The 22653-nt window shown below is 38.3% G+C and overlaps 1 protein-coding gene across 1 annotated transcript in view; it reads left to right on the forward strand.

Moving 5' to 3' along the window:
• PDE6B (phosphodiesterase 6B) overlaps nt 1-21030 on the forward strand; it is a 57162-nt gene extending 36132 nt beyond the window's left edge. Inside the window, exons 10-22 of the mRNA XM_075203938.1 lie at nt 3030-3173; nt 3482-3547; nt 3768-3914; nt 5724-5831; nt 8852-8961; nt 9096-9183; nt 10061-10161; nt 12152-12259; nt 13786-13849; nt 14094-14168; nt 15532-15615; nt 17975-18131; nt 19870-21030. Of these exons, the coding sequence (XP_075060039.1) occupies nt 3030-3173; nt 3482-3547; nt 3768-3914; nt 5724-5831; nt 8852-8961; nt 9096-9183; nt 10061-10161; nt 12152-12259; nt 13786-13849; nt 14094-14168; nt 15532-15615; nt 17975-18131; nt 19870-19934 (1317 nt within the window). The 3' untranslated portion in view covers nt 19935-21030. The remainder of the gene's footprint in view (nt 1-3029; nt 3174-3481; nt 3548-3767; nt 3915-5723; nt 5832-8851; nt 8962-9095; nt 9184-10060; nt 10162-12151; nt 12260-13785; nt 13850-14093; nt 14169-15531; nt 15616-17974; nt 18132-19869) is intronic.
• The last annotated feature ends 1623 nt before the right edge of the window (nt 21031-22653 follow it).

Genomic DNA, 22653 nt, shown 5'->3' on the forward strand with positions numbered 1-22653 from the left:
CTCCACTGATGGCGGACACCGGGCGCACGTCTAACACCAACATTGCAGTTACAGCCGCAGTTATACGCTTTGCAATAGGGTGACTACTATCGTATTTGGTGGTCATGGCAAACGACTGTTGGACGGTCAATTGTTTGGTGAAAGACTTAGCGGTCTTACGACTTCCCCTCTGGGAAGATGACCGACTAACAGCAGCAACAGCAGCAGTGGCAGTAGTAGGCGTACCGCTGCAGGATTCCTCGGATGAATCCCGTATTGAGGAGGACTCAGTCTGGCTGGTGACTTGGGCTGCAGGACTGAATCTGATGGAGATTGTGGAGGAAGTTGACGAGGAGGGTGTTGCTGGTGTGTATCCAACTGGACCACGGGATTTAGGTGTCCCTGTACCGATGAGGGTCCTAGCCCCAGTTCCTGAACTAACCACTGAACTATGAAGGTTATTCAGGTGACGTATAAGGGAGGATGTTCCTAGGTGGGCAAGATCCTTACCCCTGCTTATTTGAGCTTTACATAAGCTACATATTGCCATACATTGGTTGTCTGGATTTGGATAAAAATAACTCCAGACCGAAGAGGTGCATTTTTTGGTCTTCTGACCAGGCATGACGATGGGCTTTTTCATCCCATGGACATCAGCTGTTTCCCCCCCTGGTGCCTCATTTACAATAACCACATCACCATCCTCATCATCAAGTTCCTCCACAGCGCCAGCTACATCATCAATAGCCTCCTCCCGAGCCACCTCTTCCCGTACAGTAATGGGAAGGTCAGGCTTGACAACCACCAACACCCTTGGACTCGCCTTGGGGATTTGTGATAATTTCTCTTTAGAAGGCAGAGTTGTTTGCTGTTTTGTTGCTGACAGCATAACTCTCTTCAATTTTTTGTAGGGGGGGGGAGGAGGAGGAGGGCTAAGATCCGTGGGTGAAGCTGAACCACTAGTCATGAACACGGGCCAGGGCCTAAGCCGTTCCTTGCCACTCCGTGTCGTAAATGGCATATTGGCAACTTTACGTTTCTCCTCAGATGATTTTAAGTTTCTCTTTTTGCTACTTTTTCTTAACTTGGGCTTTTTGGATTTTACATGCCCGGTACTACGAGATTGGGCATCGGGCTTGGAAGACGACGTTGATGGCATTTCATCGTCTATGTCATGACTAGTGGCAGCAGCTTCAGCATTAGGAGGAAGTGGGTCTTGATCTTTCCCTACTTTATCCTCCAAATTTTTGGTCTCCATTATATGTAGCACAAGATACTGCAGAATGTGTGAACTTGGTAATATTGCAGTACCAATGGACTTATACTGCTGGATTGGTTTTGCAAATTTGGTTATAATTATTATATATATTTTTTTTTTTTTATTTTATTTTTTTTTTACTTTTTTTTTATTTTTAAAAAACTTGGGAATAGTGGGGAAATAACTATGCCCTTAGAAGCACAGAGCACAGGACACAGCACCACTGGACTGAACAGGACACGGCACAGGACCCAGCAGCACTACGGAACTCAGCAGGACAGAGCACAGGACACAGCACCACTGGACTGATACTGCAGAATGTGTGAACTTGGTAATATTGCAGTACCAATGGACTTATACTGCTGGATTGGTTTTGCAAATTTGGTTATAATTATTATATATTTTTTTATTTTTATTTTTTTTATTTTTTTTTACTTTTTTTTTATTTTTAAAAAACTTGGGAATAGTGGGGAAATAACTATGCCCTTAGAAGCACAGAGCACAGGACACAGCACCACTGGACTGAACAGGACACGGCACAGGACCCAGCAGCACTACGGAACTCAGCAGGACAGAGCACAGGACACAGCACCACTGGACTGATACTGCAGAATGTGTGAACTTGGTAATATTGCAGTACCAATGGACTTATAATGCTGGATTGGTTTTGCAAATTTGGTTATAATTATTATATATTTTTTTTTTTTAAATTTTTTATTATTTTTTACTTTTTTTTTATTTTTTAAAAACTTGGGAATAATGGGGAAATAACTATGCCCTTAGAAGCACAGAGCACAGGACACAGCACCACTGGACTGAACAGGACACGGCACAGGACCCAGCAGCACTACGGAACTCAGCAGGACAGAGCACAGGACACAGCACCACTGGACTGATACTGCAGAATGTGTAAACTTTGTAATATTGCAGTACCACTGGACTTTTACTGCTGAATGTGTGAACTTGGTAATATTGCAGTACCAATGGGCTTATACTGCAGGATTGGTTGTGAAAATTTTGTGGTAATTAAAAAATATTAAAGTAGTTTTTGGTATTTTTTAAAAAAACTTTTTTTTATTTTTTTAAACACAGGGGAATATTGGGGAAATAACTATGCCCTTAGAAGCACAGAGCACAGGACACAGCACCACTGGACTGAACAGGACACAGCACAGGACCCAGCAGCACCACTGACCTCAGAAGGACAGAGCACAGCACACAGCACCACTGGACTGATACTGCAGAACACAGCACAGCACAGCACAGCACAGCACAGCACAGCACAGCACTAAACAGCACAGCACAGCACAGCACTAAACAGCACAGAACTAAACAGCACAGAACTAAACAGCACAGAACTAAACAGCACAGAACTAAACAGCACAGAGGACCACCTAACACACCCTCCCTCTACCCTGATCAATGCCCGAGTGAAGATGGCGGCGACTAGCGGGGAATTTATAGGATCCGAGTATCGCGAGATCCGACAACGGGATTATGAGTCAGAGCCTCAGTTTCACTTTTGAATTTGGCGCCAATACCCGGATCTGTCTCGGATCCGACTCGGATCCGCAACGTTCGGGTGGGCTCGGATTTCAGAAATCCGAGCGCGCTCATCCCTAATATATATATATATATTTATTATTTATTTACTTATATTAAATACTTTACATGTGCAATCGATGGAGATACTGGGAATGCAGATTAGGGAAATGTTATTTATTATCTAAAAAGAAAGTAGACATTGTCCCTTGAACAAATGATTGATGCTTAAATGTTTCCATCTCAACAGTCTTTGACACAGTTTCTTGGTTGGTCTGTTCTGAACACTGACACTTATGACAAGATGAACAAGCTGGAGAACCGTAAAGACATTGCACAGGATATGGTGATGTACCACGTGAAGTGTAATAAGGATGAAATCCAAGATATCTTGGTAATTGTTATGCGTGGTCTCTGAATTTCTGCTATGCCCTGGTTAGATATAGAGATAGAGAGAGAGAGAGAGATATTTTTTTATTTATAAAATGTAATTTAAAAGAATGCAAAAACACTTATTTAATTGTAGTTTGTTTTTTTACAATTTGTATTAAATAACATAGACTAATGTGTCATATCCCCATGAGCCACTGCATTGTATTACATTGCAAATGGTGTTGTTATGAAGCAAATAAATGTAAATATTCAACTGTCATACTTTTTGTCATAACACTAATGCTTGTCTTGTCTTTCCTTCTATTTTAGCCGACCCGTGCAAAACTTGGAAAGGAGCTTGACAAATGTGATGAGGATGAAATTGCACAAGTCCTTGTATGTATAAACTGGTGGGAATATTGAAAAAATAATAATAGGTATAAGATCATCTAGTACAGTTGGATCAGCAAACTATAGACTGCTATTCAAACAGTAAACTAAAATCTTTCTGATAATGAAAAAAAACAGTGCTCAGTATTACCAATATTTTCGGACACATTCAATTCTAAACATACACTTTGTTCAAACAATGTGTTGATTAACATTTTTTTTCCAGAAAAAACAGCTACCTGGACCCACCAAATTTGAAATTTATGAATTCCGTTTCTCAGATTTGGAATGTACTGAAATAGAGCTTGTGAAATGTGGGATTCAGATGTACTATGAGCTTGGTGTAGTCAAAAAGTTTCAAGTACCCCCAGAGGTAGGTACTATATAACCACCTATGAAATGGTGTTAGATGTACAGCCAAAACTCTTCATCTTTTCTCATAGTTTTATTCTTCAGCTTCATGACTTCTCCAGGTTTTTTTCTTTCCTTCCTGCTTCGTATTAATGATAGGATGGAAAAACAGAAAGGTTCTTCATGCAGGTGTACCTAGTTTTATGTTATCGTTCTTTGCTGACTATGACCCAAGCTAGGGAGTTATGTATGCCATCTTTTTGCCTGCTATCTACAGGGACTGACTAAGGGTTCAGGCCTCCCTAGGCTAATATGCTCATGCACCCCCTCGCCTTTCACGCCAGGCTAATATGCAGTAGGTAAAAATTAACCCGTAATTTAAAGTCTGGCTTTCTTCACTACCCCTCCACCAATGTTCATGTTCCCATGTTTTCAAAACTCAGCTCTACTTGGCTTTTTAAAAGGGACATGGAAATCATTGTAGTTCATTTAGTTTTTATTAAAATATGAACTGTATAGCAGAATGGAGACATGAGTGAGCGCATCGGAGGGTGAAGATATGAAGGGGAGGGGGAAAGGTTTCACACTTGCACCTGCCTCATCTCTGTCTCTCCTTCTTGCTTAACCTCAAGTGCCCGTCCAAGGATATCCCATTGTCTTCAGCCTTTACCAAGGGGATATGGCAAGATTAAAAGCTTACTACTTTAAAATGTTAACATTTTAAAATTAATTTCAGTGTATACCTCTGTCTGTTACAATTTTGCCCCACCAAAAATTTTGGATCCCCCATTCCCAAAAGCCTAGTGCGCTAGGCTGTAACCTATTGGATATTCAGGGTTTCGGCTACCTTTTAATTTTAATCTTCCCGACCACGGTCCCTCTCCCTGTGATGCCATACACTTCCCCAAATATGTCATACACATCATTTTCCACTAGTTCACATCCCCAATATAGTGTATTTTGGAAGGATTATCACACATGAATATAACTGGGTCGGACAAGAGATAACGGTATACTGGGGAATAGAAGAAACACAATGCAATCTCTGCCTAATGGGGAGCTCTGTAAGCTGATGCAATTTGGCAACACACAGGCTAACATAGGTGCTCACTGCTCTGGCTGAGTGGTGATCAATTGGGAGTAAATGACTTCACTGGCCAACAGTAGTCCTCTACCAATTGAATCTTCACGCATGGTGATTGTTTGTGGGGTGTACATGCAATGATACTGAGCCAGTTTGTCTAAATTGGCGCTGATATCCCTGTGATTATGGCCAGCGCCAGTAACAGCTGCATATAGACTAGGTAGCTATAACAAGAATATTGCTATACATTCCTTAATTAATATTTACAATAGGCAAGTACAAAGGTAACATAAGATGAAAAATAGTGTTATAGTGTTTTATGCCCTATAGACCAAATATCTTCTGTCTACAGTGGTACATTTGGGACAAAAAACTTCAGTTATATGGTTTGAAAATACTGATATTATTAGAGAAAACTGTAAATAAAATGGTACATTCTCTAATAAAATTAACTCATGCTCGCTGTACATTTAGCTATATCATTATAAAAATTATAGCATAACGTTTAGAAAACCATTATTTGTAAAAATATTCAAACCCCAGGGGTTTAGGAACATCTTACCTGGACTAAATACACTCTTATAAAGACTGTCTTCCAAATTAATGGAGCCAGGTAGAATCATCCCTAATAGCCCCAAAGGTCAACTTATTTTAGATGAAAATATTTTAAAATTGTGGACTTATCCCTCAGATGGAATTTAATGTGCATATCTATGCTGCCATTAATATGTTTGCTCCTTTACCTAGGCACTGGTACGGTTTATGTATGCAATGAAGAAAGGATACAGGAAGGTTACCTATCACAACTGGCGCCATGGATTCAATGTTGCACAAACTATGTTCACACTTTTGATGGTATGCAGAAACATATCTAGACATTCTAATGCCCTGGGCAAAAGAGAACACTGGCATACCTTCCTTCATTTTGATGGAAGCAGCAGACTGCATCACTGCTTAGCGTTATATCATAATTGCTAGCATACCGGATAGCATTATATCACCATTGCTAGATTTAGATCCCTCCTACAATGACACAGACAGATATGTGAGTCAGTCCCCCCCCCTGCACCATTCTGGCATCAATGGGAAAAAATAAAATACTAACAATAAAACTGGTCCTCAAAATCATCTACCCAGCACAACAAGATTGGGTCTCTCAATCTACATGACTGACACACTTACTTGGATGCCACTCACTCATGCAGAATGAATATTTATTTCATTATTTTACCTAGTACTAATTACGTTATGCAGCGCTATACAGGGAATATATACATTAGTATATTAACATCAGTCCCCTCCCAATTGGAGTTTACATTCTAAATTGCACACAATTAAAAAGAAATTAAAATATATACTAGGTTGGGATATTGAATAATAAATCATTCAAACAGTCCATCAGTCCTTGACATCAGAGTTCATATGACCTAACCAGATCAATATTTATAGCAATTGTCTAATATAATGTAAGTTAATTTGTTTATGGCACACACAATGTTAAATAGTAAAGAACATATGACTGTGCAATAGTTATATCAAACCTATTCATGTTAGGTTATTAAACACAGTTGTTGTAAGCCACAGCAGGTTGTTCTGCAAGGCTATGCAGTGGGTTGACATTGACATGTATTCTGTTTATTTATGCCAGTTTACATACAACTCTTTGTATATGGACATTTCTGTCATGTGGGAATAAATGAATCATGGATAATTATAAAGGGGTGTGTCCAACCCAGGGACAAAGTGACAGTCCAGTCAATGGCACAGCACAAATGGTTGGTGCACAACATACAGCACCAATCATGACACTCTGGCTTAAACGGACATGAGTGATTCAGAGCTGCTTTCACTGTTAGTACACAGTAAGAGTTAGTAACACCTGATTATCACTGAGACAAGGGAGGCAATAATCTGTACTGAGTGAGGAGTCGGTGCCCCGCTCAGCTTTACGTCCTAGGCTGGGGCCAGGGCCTGATTAAGGGTTCTGGCCGCCCTAGGCTAATACGGCCACAGCGCCCCCCCTCCCCCCTCCTCCGAATATATTTAGGTGTATAGGAACACTCCTGAATATGAATGTTCAGGTGTATTCTCCAGCATTCAAATTTAGACAGATTGTGCCATTGTCTCTTACCTGTTCTTGCTCTTCTCTCTTGCAACTTTGTTATCCTCTCGCTGGCTTCTGGAAAGTTGGCGTCCTGTTTTGAAAATGCAAAAATGTATTATAATGCAAACCCTGGATGATTAGGCCCTTTAGTTAAAACAAAACACTCCATTATGGCCAGCTAAAAGTACCCAATTGGACAGGCTTATATAAAAGCAATATCTGAATATTTGTTGTCAATCAAATACAAACTTCTACCAGCCCCATCTCACTAATATTTAGTATTCTAGTGATTGCTGAGACCACCCATGTGACCACCACACAATCATGAGATTCTGCCCCCCAAAGCTGCTCTATTTTTTAAATACCCCCTGCAGCCATTTTCCTTAACCACAACCCCCCCCACAGCCATTTTCCTTAACCCCTGCTGCAGCCATTTTCTTTACCTCCCACCCTGCATCCATCCCCCTTGCAGCTATTTTCCTTACCTCCACTCTGTAGCTATCCCCCCGTCACATCAAAACTCCCCCAGTCACATATATCAGCCCCCCTCCTCTGCCCTCCTTCATACATATCAACCTCTCTCCCTCCCTATAGATTTTCATGGCAGCCCCCCCCTCCCACCCTATAGATTTGTATGACAGTCCCCCTCTCCCTCCCTATACATATGCATGACAGTCCCCCCTCTTCCTCCCTATAGATATGCAGGGTAGTTCCCCCCCCTCTCTATAGATATGCAGGGTAGTTCCCCCCCTCCCTATAGATATGCAGGGCAGTTCCCCCCCTCCCTATAGATATGCAGGGCAGTTCCCCCCCCTCCCTATAGATATGCAGGGCAGTTCCCCCCCCTCCCTATAGATATGCAAGGCAGTTCCCCCCCTCCCTATAGATATGCAGAACAGTTCCCCCCTTCACTTACCTGTAGTTGTGCCAGCGTCGCTCCTCTCCTCAGATCAGCAGATAGGAAGTGAAGACGTCCTGCTTCCTGTCTGCTGCACAGCAACAGGCAGCCTTGTGATTGGCTGTGTGTTGCTAACCACTGACCACCAATGCTTTTGATCGTCGAGCCCTCCACCCCCCCACGGCGACCCCCCCCCCCCCCCGCGGCGACCCCCCCCCCACCCCTAAAAAAAAAATTAATGAAGAAAAAAAAATAAAAAAAATAATGAAGAAAATAAATAAATACCCGCAGCGCCGCGCCCCCCGGGACCCAGCGCCCCAGGCTGCAGCCTGGTCAGCCTAGTGGTTGATCAGGCCCTGGCTGGGGCATATGTCACACAGCCCTAGTTACAGCAATGCCTATTAGGTATGTGCCTATTAGGTTTTGGATTTCATATGTTGAGTGAAAAGGATTTTTTACATTTGATAGTGTAACCAAAATTTTTAGGATGCCAGGCCCATTTCTACGTATCCTAAATTATGTCTTGAATTGTATAAGGATAGTTGTAGTACTAGTTTTGGTCAGTAGTTGCCCTTACAACCTCCTTTTTGCACTCCTATATTAAATGCATTCAGTTAATTAGGTATGATTATAATTTTATACATAATATGCCACCAACTTAAACAAATACACATTTGTTCTTCACTTTTATGTTACATAAATGCACTGTAAATTCATAGTTTTACATTTTAAGGAAACACAAGCCATGAAAAATTCTATGATAGAAATATACCATGACAAGTTAATGATGCTGTCATATATAATACCTGAAGATGTACATGTCACATGTATGTTATGGTATGTGTGCATCATTTGTATTTGGTGTTTTTATAGACTGGGAAATTGAAACGCTATTACACAGAACTAGAAGCCATGGCAATGGTCACTGCAGGGTTTTGCCATGACATAGACCACAGGGGAACAAATAATCTATACCAGATGAAGTAAGTCATTTAATTTTGGTATTTAATGGCAATTTAATGGGTAGAACACAAATTATACATTTTGAGAGTTACTCTTTTCAGTTTATTTGGTCATTTTGCATTGCTTAGCTAATTCTGTTTTGTTCCCAATATAGATCTCAACATCCACTAGCAAAATTACATGGCTCCTCTATTTTGGAGAGGCATCACTTGGAGTTTGGAAAATTTTTGCTGGCAGATGAGGTGAAAATTGCTGTTCTTTAAAATGTTTTAGAGTGTTATTTCCGTAGGAAAGGGTCAAAGATTCTAGTAACTGAAAGGTTATCACAAATTGGAAGGTTGCAGAAAGTGATCAAAAGGAATTTTTATATGGATAAATAAAAAGAGACACATTTATGAAAGTTAAACTGGAACAGTATATTCGAAAATTAATGTCAAATTGAATTGTCCTACGTATTGGCAGAAACTCCTCTTGCAACCACGGACATTTCTGATTTATATATTTGCTATTTCCAAAGGAGATTTCACGGTATTGACAGCAGGACTTCCCAAAAGATATTGACATTTTGTGGGGCATATTTATCATTATTTGCCTCAGAGATTAAAAAAAAGGTACCTTTTATTGCCATTTATCACTTTACCCTGTTCAAAATCATTTTACTAACCGCATCACGTATTCGGTGAAACGAACATATATCAGCATGTACTTTTACATGTTATTTCAGCTTTTAAATGACAGTGTAATTGTTTATTTGTTAAAAGACATTATAAGATAATTGTTTTGCTTGCTTTCAACCAATGTACTTTCTTAAATGTCTCCTAACGTGCATTGCATGTAATGTTAGAAATAATTGAGAATAAACAATCCTTTTTCTTATGTCTACATTATTATTAAGTGTGTAAGTAATAAATAATGGTGGCCTACTGGTGACAAAAGAAATGACATGTTTATATGCTTAATACATTTCTCATAACCAAAATGTAAACATCCAGTAGATATTCTACTAGCTTACTCTAAATATTTTCACTTCATGATATGTTTATTTCAGAACATAAAACTACTTGATTGAAACAAAACAAAAAACTATTGTTATTATCTTGACTTTATTTTTTGTGGCAGTCCATGAACATTTACCAGAATCTTAACAGAAGACAACATGAACATGTCATTCATTTGATGGATATCGCTATCATAGCCACAGATTTAGCTCTTTACTTTAAGTAAGTAGCTCAAGGAAAATATTTCCTGTCAAAGTAATGATTACAGTACTATTTTACGGTTATTTATTGAATTTCATATAAAATGAAATCTAAAAGTTGTGTTCATTTCAGTGCTGTTAACGTTTCCTACAGGAACACATGATTGTGAAATGTTATTCCATAATTGTGTTAGACAATAGGCACTTTGCACAGAGCATATAGGAGAATAGCAATCTATGCAAAATCACTTTCCACATATGTCTAGTTAGCAACTGGATGTCTGAGAGAACATCTGATCAATAACATCACAATTTCCTCAGTCTCCCAAGCTCGTTTCCTTAGTATCACTATTGACTCCTCCCTCTGCTTTTTTGCTCACATCCAGACTCTCTCCTAGTCCTGTCGATTTCACCTTAAAAAGATTGTCAGAATACACCCTTTTATTACTCAACATGCTACCAAACCTCTTATACATTCTCTCATCATCTCCCATCTTGACTACTGCAACCTCCTACAATCCAGCATTACCAACACCCATATATCCACACTTCAATCCATTCTAAATGCTGCTGCAAGAATGATCTTGCTCTCTCACCGCTCCACATCTGCTGCACCACTTTGCAAATCCCTACACTGGCTTCCTGTGTCCTCCAGAATCATTTTACTCACCCTTACCTACAGAGCCCTCAACAGCATCACCCTTTCATACACCTCAAATCTCATATCAAAATACTCTGTCTCCCGTCCTATTCGATCTATCTCTCACCTTCTCCTGTGATGCTTCACATTATGGAATGAAATTCCTAGCATGCCCAATCAGGCTTTCCCACAGCCTTCAAATCTTTAGACATTCTCTAAAAAACTATCTTTTTTTTTTAAAGCTAACCTTATCCCTGGTAATATTATTCACATTAATACACCTTTACAGTTGTCCCAATATCCACTCTAAGCCACATTTACTCCTCTTGTTTCAGCAGTACCCTCTTCCACTTAGAATGTAAGCTTTCTAATGAGCAGGGTCCTCTATACCCTTTGTTTTCATGTCTGCATTTGTTTTGCCTGCCTTGTATGTCTCTGTTTTATGTATATACTGTTTTCCCTACTGTTTAGCACTGTGGAGCACTGTGGCACCTTACAAATCTACGATAATAATAATAATAACTTTTGCAATTATATTTGGATTATAATTATGTTGGTTAGGAACATGGTTCATATGTAAATCCCTATTTTTTTTTAATAATATTAATGGTTTAATAACCATTAGTGATTGGGCCTTGAGGGTACTACGAATCTGTCCTTAAGAATATTGTCTGGTAAGTCATAGTCATCATAATCTAGAGTAGAACTAGAATTTGTTTGGATTCTTATACATTTCCCATTGATGGGGATATTTGTTTCAATAAGCCAGTTTTAATCAGGCGGTTTGAAGTATTAGTGAGTGGGGGCAGCACGGTGGCTAGTCTGTGTGTGTCTCCGTGTGTTAGGAAATTTAGACTGTAAGCCCCAATGGGGCAGGGACCGATGTGAATAAGTTCTCTGTACAGTGCTGTGTAATTAGTGGCGCTATATAAATTAATGGTGATGCTGATGATGAGTGTTTAAAATTGTAAGTAAAATATAATCATCGTGCCAAACGATCTCTGATAACTTGGTAATAGCATGTTTCAGAAGTATAAAGTAAACTGATTATGCATCTTTTTTTTAACTCAGTTTTAAGAGATTTATCATTGAAATGCAATATATGAAAGCTTTGTAATTACAAAGGGCATAAAAGAGTAAAGAAAGAGAGAGAAACAACATTAAACTGGGAAGGGATGGAAGAAATTAGAGTGTGCGTGAGACAAGAATCTTGCTCAGAGGTGTTAGACAATGGGAGATGTCTAGGCAGCAGCCTAAACATTGGGACATAGGTTAAGCATATTTTTATATTTCCACAGCTATTATAAGCAATAATATATATTTCTGCAGATTGAATGCAATGATTACTAATTATTACTATGCCATTTCACAGGAAGAGAACAATGTTTCAGAAAATCGTTGACCAGTCAAAGACGTATGATGATACACAGAAATGGACTGAATACTTGTCACTGGAAACAACTAGAAAAGAAATTATTATGTAGGTATATTGTCAACAACTGTATACTGTATTCCATAACATATTTATCAAGCACTACTATAAGTGACATATGGAAGGAAAACCATTGTGGCACTAGGACAAATAAAGACCATCAATGATGTATTCATATCAAGAGCTCTCACACATGTAGCTTGTGAGGTCATTAACCAAATACTGAACATAGTTACATCTTTTTATTTAAATCGATTTTTATTTGAATTTCACAGAATTATCAAGGTATGAGGGTACAGAAAAAAGAATTTGGCAGAGGAAGGGTGTGATATACTTAACATAAAACAGATTCTTAGATAAAAAATGAAACAGTGTTATATATGAAGTAAGAGACAAATTTAGAAAGGGATAAAATGTATTAGAACCATTCTAGAAACTTGGTTGAGAGGCAGGGCCCCCCCCCCCCCCCCTACCAAAAAAAAAACAAAAAACAACCACGAGAAAGAGCATGCGCAGCAGCTCAGTTTCGGCAGCGCTGTCCTATACAGCAGCCGCGGTGCTGCCAAAGAAGCGTCCACGGCAGTGCTGTATACAATACAGCACCGCTGCGGGTGCTGTATAGTACAGTGCCGCTATGGTGGGCACTGAGCTAGCGCTGGGGAGGGGTTTCTGGAGATTTAGAAACCCCCCCTGCGTGCGCCACTGAGCGGGGTGGGAGAAAGCAAAAGAAGGAAAAACATAGGGATGTCATTATAGGGAGAGGGGAGGAAAGAAGAGAGGGAAACTGGGTTCTCTGTCAGCTCTAGAACCAAATAGTTGTAGGTGGAAAGTCTCTTATGTGTGTGAGGTTGAGCTAGGTTCATAATGTGAGGACCAGATGCTCCAAGTAGCAGGGAATTGGTTGGGGAGATCATGGATTATAATGGCAATATGTTCAAACTTGTAGATCTGCCAACATAATCAAATGTTATACAGGCTTGGTTACCTGTAATTATGGTATTCCTGACCATCAGAAGAAGTAAATAGATGAGAGCGAGGTGGCAGAGCCTTTCTTAGTGCTTCTACCATCCTTTTGCGTTGGAAAGCAGTTCCACTATTGGTATCTGGCAAGCATTGCATACCAACATTCATGTGCTATGGAGAGATGATTGTGCAGTGAGACTTGGTAAGGAAAAGGGTACATGTCACAGCACAAAAGCAGCCGTGGGGTGAACCATTATGGCTAAATTGGCAACAAAAGGAGACTTGGAAGAATATGCTTAACTATTGACAGATAATTTCTATTACTATCACACTTTACAATGTACTATACCAATGTCAAATTTTTATATTTTTATGTACTGGTCTGATAAGGATTAGGTTGCAGATAATCATGGCCGAGTCATGGGGGCTGTCCCCACGGTAGCACTTATAGGACTGTTAATTAATTTCCGAACTTATATTGCAATAAACAATAATACCCTATTCCTTCCTGGCTACTGTCATTAAACAACTCTAAACACTAAGCTGCAGTTAGTTCTGGTATTAACCTGAATGTGACATATTGATTTATTGATGTTATGGTTGATCTGCAGGGCTATGATGATGACAGCCTGTGATTTATCTGCTATCACCAAACCCTGGGAAGTCCAGAGCAAGGTCAGAAACTACTTTCTATCATGTTATAAATTAAATATGTTAGTATTGTACGCTTTATATACATTAGTTTTATGCATATATTGTAAATAAATACATATTCATTATGTAATATCTCAATTCAATTAATTACCTTCAATTCTATGAATTCTTTCATAAAGGAAATATAGAATAGCTTTTACTATTTTATTACTTTTATTTACTTGTATTATTTGTGGTTTGCTCACTGTTTCTTTTATTTTACTAGGTTGCTCTTTTAGTCGCAGCTGAATTCTGGGAGCAGGGTGACTTGGAGAGAACAGTACTTCAGCAGCAGCCTATTGTGAGTAGAGGCATTTTTTCGAAAGGACCATGCTTACATAACCACTGCCACAATCTAGCATGTTACACCAACAGAGCTGAGCAGCTAAAGAGTTAACGTGATCAACATTCCACCAAATTCTGCTCTCACAAGAATAAGACCATATTTGAGCCACGATTTATGCTTCAAAGCCACGTTTATGATTTAGGTTGTTATATTCAAAAGGATTTGTCTTCACATCACCATTAGAAACTACAGCGTATTCCATGAAATGTATCATACAATACACTAACCCACCTTATCAGTCAGGGAGACTCGGATGTATCGGGGCACATTCCGAAACATGTAGAAAGGGGCTGTAATACAGTACCCAAGGTATTGGATGGACTTCACCAGCAGATGGTGGTGGAGTGTGGTAAGAAAGGGTTGCCAGTCACTTTATTATAGTTTTTATTATTTTGCTAGAGATAACTGCATGGGGCTGTGTGCAGAAACCTCCACATTACCTAAACATGAGCTTTTTTTACCAGCTAAAAGATAGCAAAACGGATGTACCAAATGCTATCTGGTATGAGTGTTCTGGTTGGAGAGTCTGAAGCACAAGCAACCTTGAAACTTTATGATGCAAGTCACACAAAACTAATCTAAAAAGTCTCTGTCAACTATAACCAATTGCACACTTACAGATATCTAAACATACATTAGACACATTAATTTAAACAGATGTTTAACATATATAAAATTATACAGAGACCCCTACGGGGCCTATCTGCTGACCAATGCTCAACATGCCTGAGGTGAAATAGGACAGAGATACAGGGAGACCTGGTACAGAAATACTACTCCAGTATTTCTGTCCTGGGACATTATACCGGGACTCATGTTGGTCGTGGGGGTGGGAAATTTCCCATTTCCAACCCCTGCAGCTACAGTGAGACCCGGACATAAAATAGGCCCCTTGCACCAGGCTGGGAGTACTAACAAGTGTGTGCAGGGGAATGTGTTGCTGGGGGAAAAGAAGGTGTTGCAGAGGGGGGTGGGATGTGTTCTTGTAAGAGGTGGATGTGTTGCTGAGAGAAGGGAATGTGTTAATCTGTTGATGGTAGTGGGTAGGGGGGATGTGTTTGTACAGGTGTTGGAATGTGTTAGTGTGTTGCTACTAGGGGAGGGGGAGAGCTTCTAAAAGGGTCAGATGAATGTGTTACTATAGAGGTGATGGGAGTTATGCTATTACAGAGGGTAAAGTGTTACTGCAGAGGTGAAGGGGGAATGTATAACAGGGAAGGGGGGAAGGAATGTGTTACTACAGAGGAGAGAATCACTAATACTGAGTAATAATAACTATAATATCCAACTTTTTTTTATATAATTATTTTATTAACAGCCAATGATGGACAGAAATAAGTCTGCAGAATTGCCGAAGCTTCAGTGTGGCTTTATTGACTTTGTCTGCACTTTTGTATACAAAGTAAGTAAAAATAAAAAGTAAACTTATCTGTGTGTATTTTTATAGTATTTTTATTTGCCTGATAGAAATACTAAAATAGAAAAAAAAAACATTTTATTTTATAAATACTTCTCACTTGACTCATACCGTCTAAAAATGGATGAATGCATTACTAGGTAAAATGTCTACCCTTCATCTTGTAATTATGAAATTAAAGTTATAATTTTGCTTTTGAATATTCTAATTACTACTTTTTAAGTTATAACCTTAACTGAACTATGTATGTCACAACTGAAACATTTTAATGTCATATTTTACTTCCAATACTACTACTACTACTACTACTACTACTCCTACTACTACTACTAATAATAATATATTATGTCTCCAAAGCTATATTATATCAAAGTAAAAAGATCTGGAAATATTTATTATATTAAAGTTTAATATTATGATATAATTATTGTAATCTGTACCTATTGTAACCCTTATTCACTGTTTGTGGTCTGAGGTATGCATGAAGAGGTTAATGCACCCCCTCTCCTGCACTCTTCTCTGCCTTATCTAGCTTGTGGGTGGGAGCATAAGTGTTCAGAAGGCCCCTGCACATGTGTCTTTAGAGAGTGGACACAGGTGTAGTAATGTGGTGGTGCAGTAGCGCCTGTATCTGCAGTGTTACATTGTTAGACTCTGTTCCCCAGTGACGACTGGGAGGATGTCTTAGTATAGTCCTTCTAGTGCCTTATACACATAGGACACGTCACTGGTGCCTGGAGCTTAACCTCACAGGGGGACCAGAGTTTATTTCTTCACAAATAGAGAGAAGCATTTATTTAAGTCCAGGACCAGGATAGGTAGCTGTGTGGTACCAAGTCACCGGCAGAGAAAATAGGGGACGTGTTAGGTGACCACTATGTATGATTGTTATAGGTCAGATTAGGAGGGGGACCCACATCATATAAAGCACCACAAAAAGAAATCCTTTAAAAGTAAGGAGGGTGCACGGTGGGTGCCATTAGGGTGTTTTCAAACCCTAAATTATCAGGAGGAACCTGAGGGGTTTTCCATAGTCTGGGGTGCCCCCAACATATTGTCAGCTTCCGCAAGGACTAGGGTAATTAGAGAGCAGGGGATAGTCCCAACAGTTGCAGGGTCACAGCATGGCAGAAACCCCACCTTCAGACAGACAGTGTTTTCCAGCACGTGAGTAAAGGCAGTATAATAATCTGGAAAGCCCCTTAGCAGTTGTTCCCATGGAGTAGCCCCCTTGGAAAATGCCCCTAAACTGAGAGTTGGGATTGTTGCATGGTACAGTGTGCTAATTTGGGAGTCTGGATGGAAAGGATAATGGAGGCTGCATAGTAGATGAGGCCCAGGTTGAGGGGATGGTTGCACCTTGGTGAAAGAGTTTCTGGAGATTGTTATAGTAACCATGAACCCTCTGTCCTGAGTCCCCAGCTACAAAAACTCAGCCATCTAAGCACAGGAATCAGAGTTCTTTATGGAGTTGGCCACCACGTGATCAGCCAAGCATGCACCGGCTCTTTTACACCTCTTGGCTGTTCCCTCTTTCGGGATGCAGTTGCCCGTGTTACCTACTACTTCTTTCCCATGAGACCTGACTCAGTTCTCATGGGAAAGAAGTTCTTTGTCCTACCAGTGACTTCTACATGCTGTCATCAGGGATAGGGGTGTGGCATGGCCTAAACGCTCTGAATGGGGCATTACATTTTGAATATAGGCTGATCATTTAGTAGTTTTAAATACTTCATTAAACTAGAGCTATTTTAAGAAGTAATTTGCTTTTATTAGAGGATATAATTGAAAATAAAATAAATAAAGGAATTTAAAAGAATTTACCAGTATTTGGAGACACTAATCTGTAAAACTAAATGTATATTAATCACAATTAAAAACAAAAAACTGTTAGACCTTCTTAGTGCATTATTTGTAATGTAGGGCATTAATTATCAGACAGAAGTAGGTGTGTGGACTTCTGCTTATTTGATTTTCTGGGCTGGCATAGTGTTTTACATTGTTCACAGGCTAAGACTGGTCATTAAATTATCAACCTAAAAGGGCCCTTATTGTATCTTTGAATGAAAACATTGGAAAAGTTACAGCATTGCCCATTGATATCACCGCCAAATATTATATATTGGCCAAATATGTATATTATCAGTGCTTTATATAAAATATATTATATTTGACAATTGAAGGGGCCCTTGCAATGGCATATACTAATTGGCTCTGTAAACCCCACTGTGACATAAGTTTGCCCCGTGTTCTTGTTGTTACATTAATAACAAACTAGATGTATAGGACAAGTCTGAATTACTGAATTATTCACAATAATTGACATGGATTTGTTGCTGTTTAGGAGTTCTCTCGATTCCATGAGGAAATTCAGCCAATGTTGGATGGTTTGTTGAATAACAAAAAGGAGTGGAAAGCACTTGCTGATGAGTATGAGGCAAAAATGAAGGCAATCGAAGAAGAAAAGAAGAAAAGAGAAGAGGAACTTGCTGCAAGAAAAGGTCAATAAAAGAAAAAAGTTTACATAATTTTTTTTTATTATTATTATTATTATTATTATTATTATTATTAATAATATTATAATCATCTTCTTTATAAAAAAAAAAAAGTATATAGACCTTGTAACATAGCATCCTGATAAGTTTATTGTACACATTTCTCTGGATGGAGCATCAGTCATTTAACTTAAGTATAAGTCCACCTTTTTTGGACTGCAGGTCTTATACGTAATTAAACTCTAAGGTGGGCAATTCAATTAGGAACAAAGTCTCCATTGTTGCCTCGCACTTTATTTTTGTGGAACTGATCTTTAGACATTTCTCTCTTATTCATTAAAACAGCATATTCACTCATGTACATAACCAACCCAAAATGCTTCATCTGCCCAACATTATGGGCCTGAAATCTCTAGCACAGGGAGTTTTAACTTACTTACAACATTTTCTTTATACATACTCCTTACCTAGATAAACATTTACTACTATGAAGGTCAGTAATACTTTGCACCTCTCCATAGAGTACCAGTAGACATGGGTGCATGAGAAGGCTGCGATAAGCAAAACTCTCCTTATGTCTGACTTGAGCAATTGCTTAAAAGGTGTTTATCACCCTCAATAAAATTACTCAAATTTTACCCATCCCAGCCAAAATATTTTTATGTCTTTTTGAGGGGGTACTGTAGCTCAAGTCCCCCATAGTCCACAGTGTTATAGCTCTATATCTGTACAGAAAAAAAATTGCTACAACAATTATTACAAACAATGAACATAGACTGTGGTCCCAAACTGAGTTTTCAGTTCCAAAGGCCTTTGAATAAATTGGATATATTTTATTGTTGATATAATTAAGCACTAATCATGGCAATGTTCTGTACCTGCTAATTACCTAGCTTTTAGCTCATTTAGTAACACTTGTATCATTATTGTCTCTTAACTACTAAACTATTTAGTTTCCTGGTGGAACACAATATATTTAATTATATTAACCTTAATCCATAATCTTTCTAAATCCTCTTTTGCCAAAGTCACTTTAGTTATTCAACCAATTTATTTTCAATTAGCTGTCCTGAACTGCCCGGGCGGACCTGGCATACTCTTCTATAATGTACTATATAACATATTAAACAGTAATGTGATACATACAGAAGGTTCAATTTTTAATATCTCAATGTTTTAAAGCTACAGTGGGTGAAGATAACAAAACATATTTAGTTATAGAAAGGAGAGATGTTGTTTTTTTATTTTAGGAATATGTTGTTGTTAATGCAGAGTTAGTATTACATACATCAAACAGAGATTTTGAGCAAATTATTAAACCATACAACTACACCTAATGTAATTACACCAAATGCAGACTAGTTTTGTTATATTAAATGAACACTAACCTCAACATATATTTGTATGATTACACATTAATACTAGCCCTCTATACAAACTATGAGCAAAAGTAGGGATTGTGTGACAGAGACACAGACAATGGTAGTCTAGTAAATGGTATGCTCTGTCAGCAGACCTGCTTCACATTTATAGAAACGTGATAAAGAAAATCTAGAGGGATGTTCTATACAGACACAAAAGTCATTGTCCTATCTTAAACATTTTTTGCAGTCCTTATTTATACAATTTGGCATCATTAACAATTCACATGAACTAACGGGATACAACACTACACTTTTTTTATAGTACAAGTTAGTTCTAAAATGTATTTCTAATACTTGCATTCTCTCTTTTCTGCTCATAGCTGCAGCTGCTGGAGGCGGTGGAGGGGACAGTGCTGCCAAATCTTCAACCTGTATAATATTTTAATTTGGTAGACAACATGTCTTTTGCAAAACTACGTGGTGGATATTTCATAAAAATGAGTAGTATATCCCTTTCAGAGAAAGTGTAATCCAAGTATGACATACACGTGCATTCATTTTTTATATGCAATTCTTAAAAAGTATTAATATATTTTTAGCAGAATGTTTTCTTTTCTAGTCAAAACTGGTTTTACATTTAAGGGACCTTGGGCCCCAGGTTACACCTCCAATGAGAGTGAAAAGTAAAAACTAGAATACTAAATTATAAATTGCTGGGGATGTCATCAACATAGTAACTATAAAATTATCTAGTTTTAATGAATTTAAGGTTCTAGTAAGGCTGAAGCACTATTCTGATTGTGGGAAGGCTGCAAAGAGGAACTGGAGCAACAGTCCACTTGACCAGTTGTGTTTTTTTAAATGGTTGTTGAAATTGGAAGGTGTAAATGGCCTACAGTACTGTAGTGAAAAGTGGGGTGGTGTCAAGCATCTTGGGCGGTTTGCCAGTGGTTGCACCCTGGCCAATCAGTGCCAGCTCTCCTTGTTGTTATGCAGGTGCCAGTAGGAACAGACGACAGTAGCCTTATCAATCTAAATATAATTACAGCTCTATTTCTATTGTACTACGCTATTCATCCATTTATTTGGTTGTGTAGACAACAGAAAATGTTGCTGCAATAGTCACAATTCTGATTCTACCACAATCTAGTAGTCTTTTCACTTACCGGTGAAATTATTAAATAGTCAGATCAACTGTAAATATATATAATTTATGCATAAACATAAACATTATGAGTGAAAATAGCATTTTACAGACAGTAAATAAAATAGCATAAAATACAGTTTAAGCAAGTCTGGGAATTTATATAAAACATAATATGCAAGCTTTCTTAATTATACAGTGCATTAAATGTAGCTGAAAAATAAAACATTATGCAACAGGATTAATAATTAGGGTGCTTAGTGTAGGTGGCAGCTGCATTATGCTTGCATCAAGATATGTGTTAACATATGTATGAAAATTGTGTTCATGTATCCGTGACATTATCAGGACCATTTATGCAATCTGTAAACTTTAAATATGCAATGTAAATAAACATTTTTCCAAAGTAAAATGTTGGTATATTATTTTTCTTTTAGAAATAATTAGAAAAGTTTAGGAAAACAAGGAACATATAATGGTTGAGAGGAAGCTTATATCAAAAGGATGTACACTGGTATGTTGTTAATGTACATTGCTAGTTTAAGAGGATCACTGTCATCATATATTATGATGTTGTCATAATATTATAATATATTATATTATATTATATATTATATTATATATATCCTAAACTTACAAGTTATTTTAGTCAAAATGGTTTGCCTTAAGAAAGCTAGGTCCTAGCGAAACATGCGTCTGTGTTTACCAATGTTGTTGTCCCTTATAGACCCATTTAGGTACTTGGTTTGAATGCTAATGGGTGAGTAGATGTTTTACAAAACAGAGATTCAGGACTTAGAATCTGCCATTAGTGGGCAGGAGGGCAAGAAGAGAGCTAATGGGCCTGATTCATCTTGGAATGAAAAATTAACTTGCGTTTCTTTTTTAATTTGTTGGAAATTGAGCACACATGCATCCGTATTCAAGTACAAGAGGATATCAAGAAATGCTTTCATTTAAATATGGGTATAAGTATGCTCTGTCTATATGGTACTTACTGTATGCAGACTGAACACACTGTAGAATACACATAATGCATATGTGCAAAAATAAATAGTAAATAGAACTCTTAATCATCATCATCATCATCACCATTTATTTATATAGAGCTACTGATTCCGCAACTCTGTACAGAGAACTCATTCACATCAGTCCCTGCCCCATTGGAGCTTACAGTCTAAATTCCCTAACATACACACACAGACAGCGAGAGAGAGACTAGGGTCAATTTTTGATACCAGCCAATTAACCTTCTAGTATGTTTTTTTTTTTTGAGTGTGGGAGGAAACCAGAGCACCCGGAGGAAACCCACGCATACACAGGAAGAACATACAAACTCCACACAGATAAGGTCATGGTCGGGAATTGAACTCATGACCCCAGTGCTGTGAGGCAGCAGTGCTAACCACTTAGCCACCTTGCTGCTCTTAATACTATAATCAATAGTATCAGGAAGGTCCATAGTGCTGCAGGTCATAGGCCAGTTCAAACCAAAATATCCAAAGGTGAGGGTCATCTCTCCAGGGGTTGTGCTCTGACTTTCCCGCCAAGAATCCAGTTACAACTAGTCTATTAGCATTTTATAGTCAGTATTATTTTAAACATTTATTCCCTAACATCGCTAACTAGAGTATGCAATGTGCGATCTCTTCGGCGAAGGAACCGGGCAACTGCTGATGAATAGGGGATTAAAATGATACCAGACATGACACGTTTCCTGTAACCTGAACCTTAAATAACACTAAAGTGTACATATAATCATAATATATAAACTAAATACTATCTGCTCATAAATCACTGTGGAATGGAATCAATATAAATATGAAATATAAAAATAACTAAATGTTGTAGTGCGAGTGTGTGCGTGCGTATTTTACTGCGTGATGGCGCCATGCCACGTGTAGCAAGGCATACTGAGTGCAATCGCACAATAAAACAATATTAACCAATATACTTTTGTTCATCCAATTATATGACTTCGACACAGGATGTTCTTAATGTGTACTGTACATAAAATGCA

The sequence above is a fragment of the Mixophyes fleayi genome, chromosome 1 (genome assembly GCF_038048845.1).
Source record: "Mixophyes fleayi isolate aMixFle1 chromosome 1, aMixFle1.hap1, whole genome shotgun sequence".
Taxonomy (NCBI): domain Eukaryota; kingdom Metazoa; phylum Chordata; class Amphibia; order Anura; family Limnodynastidae; genus Mixophyes; species Mixophyes fleayi.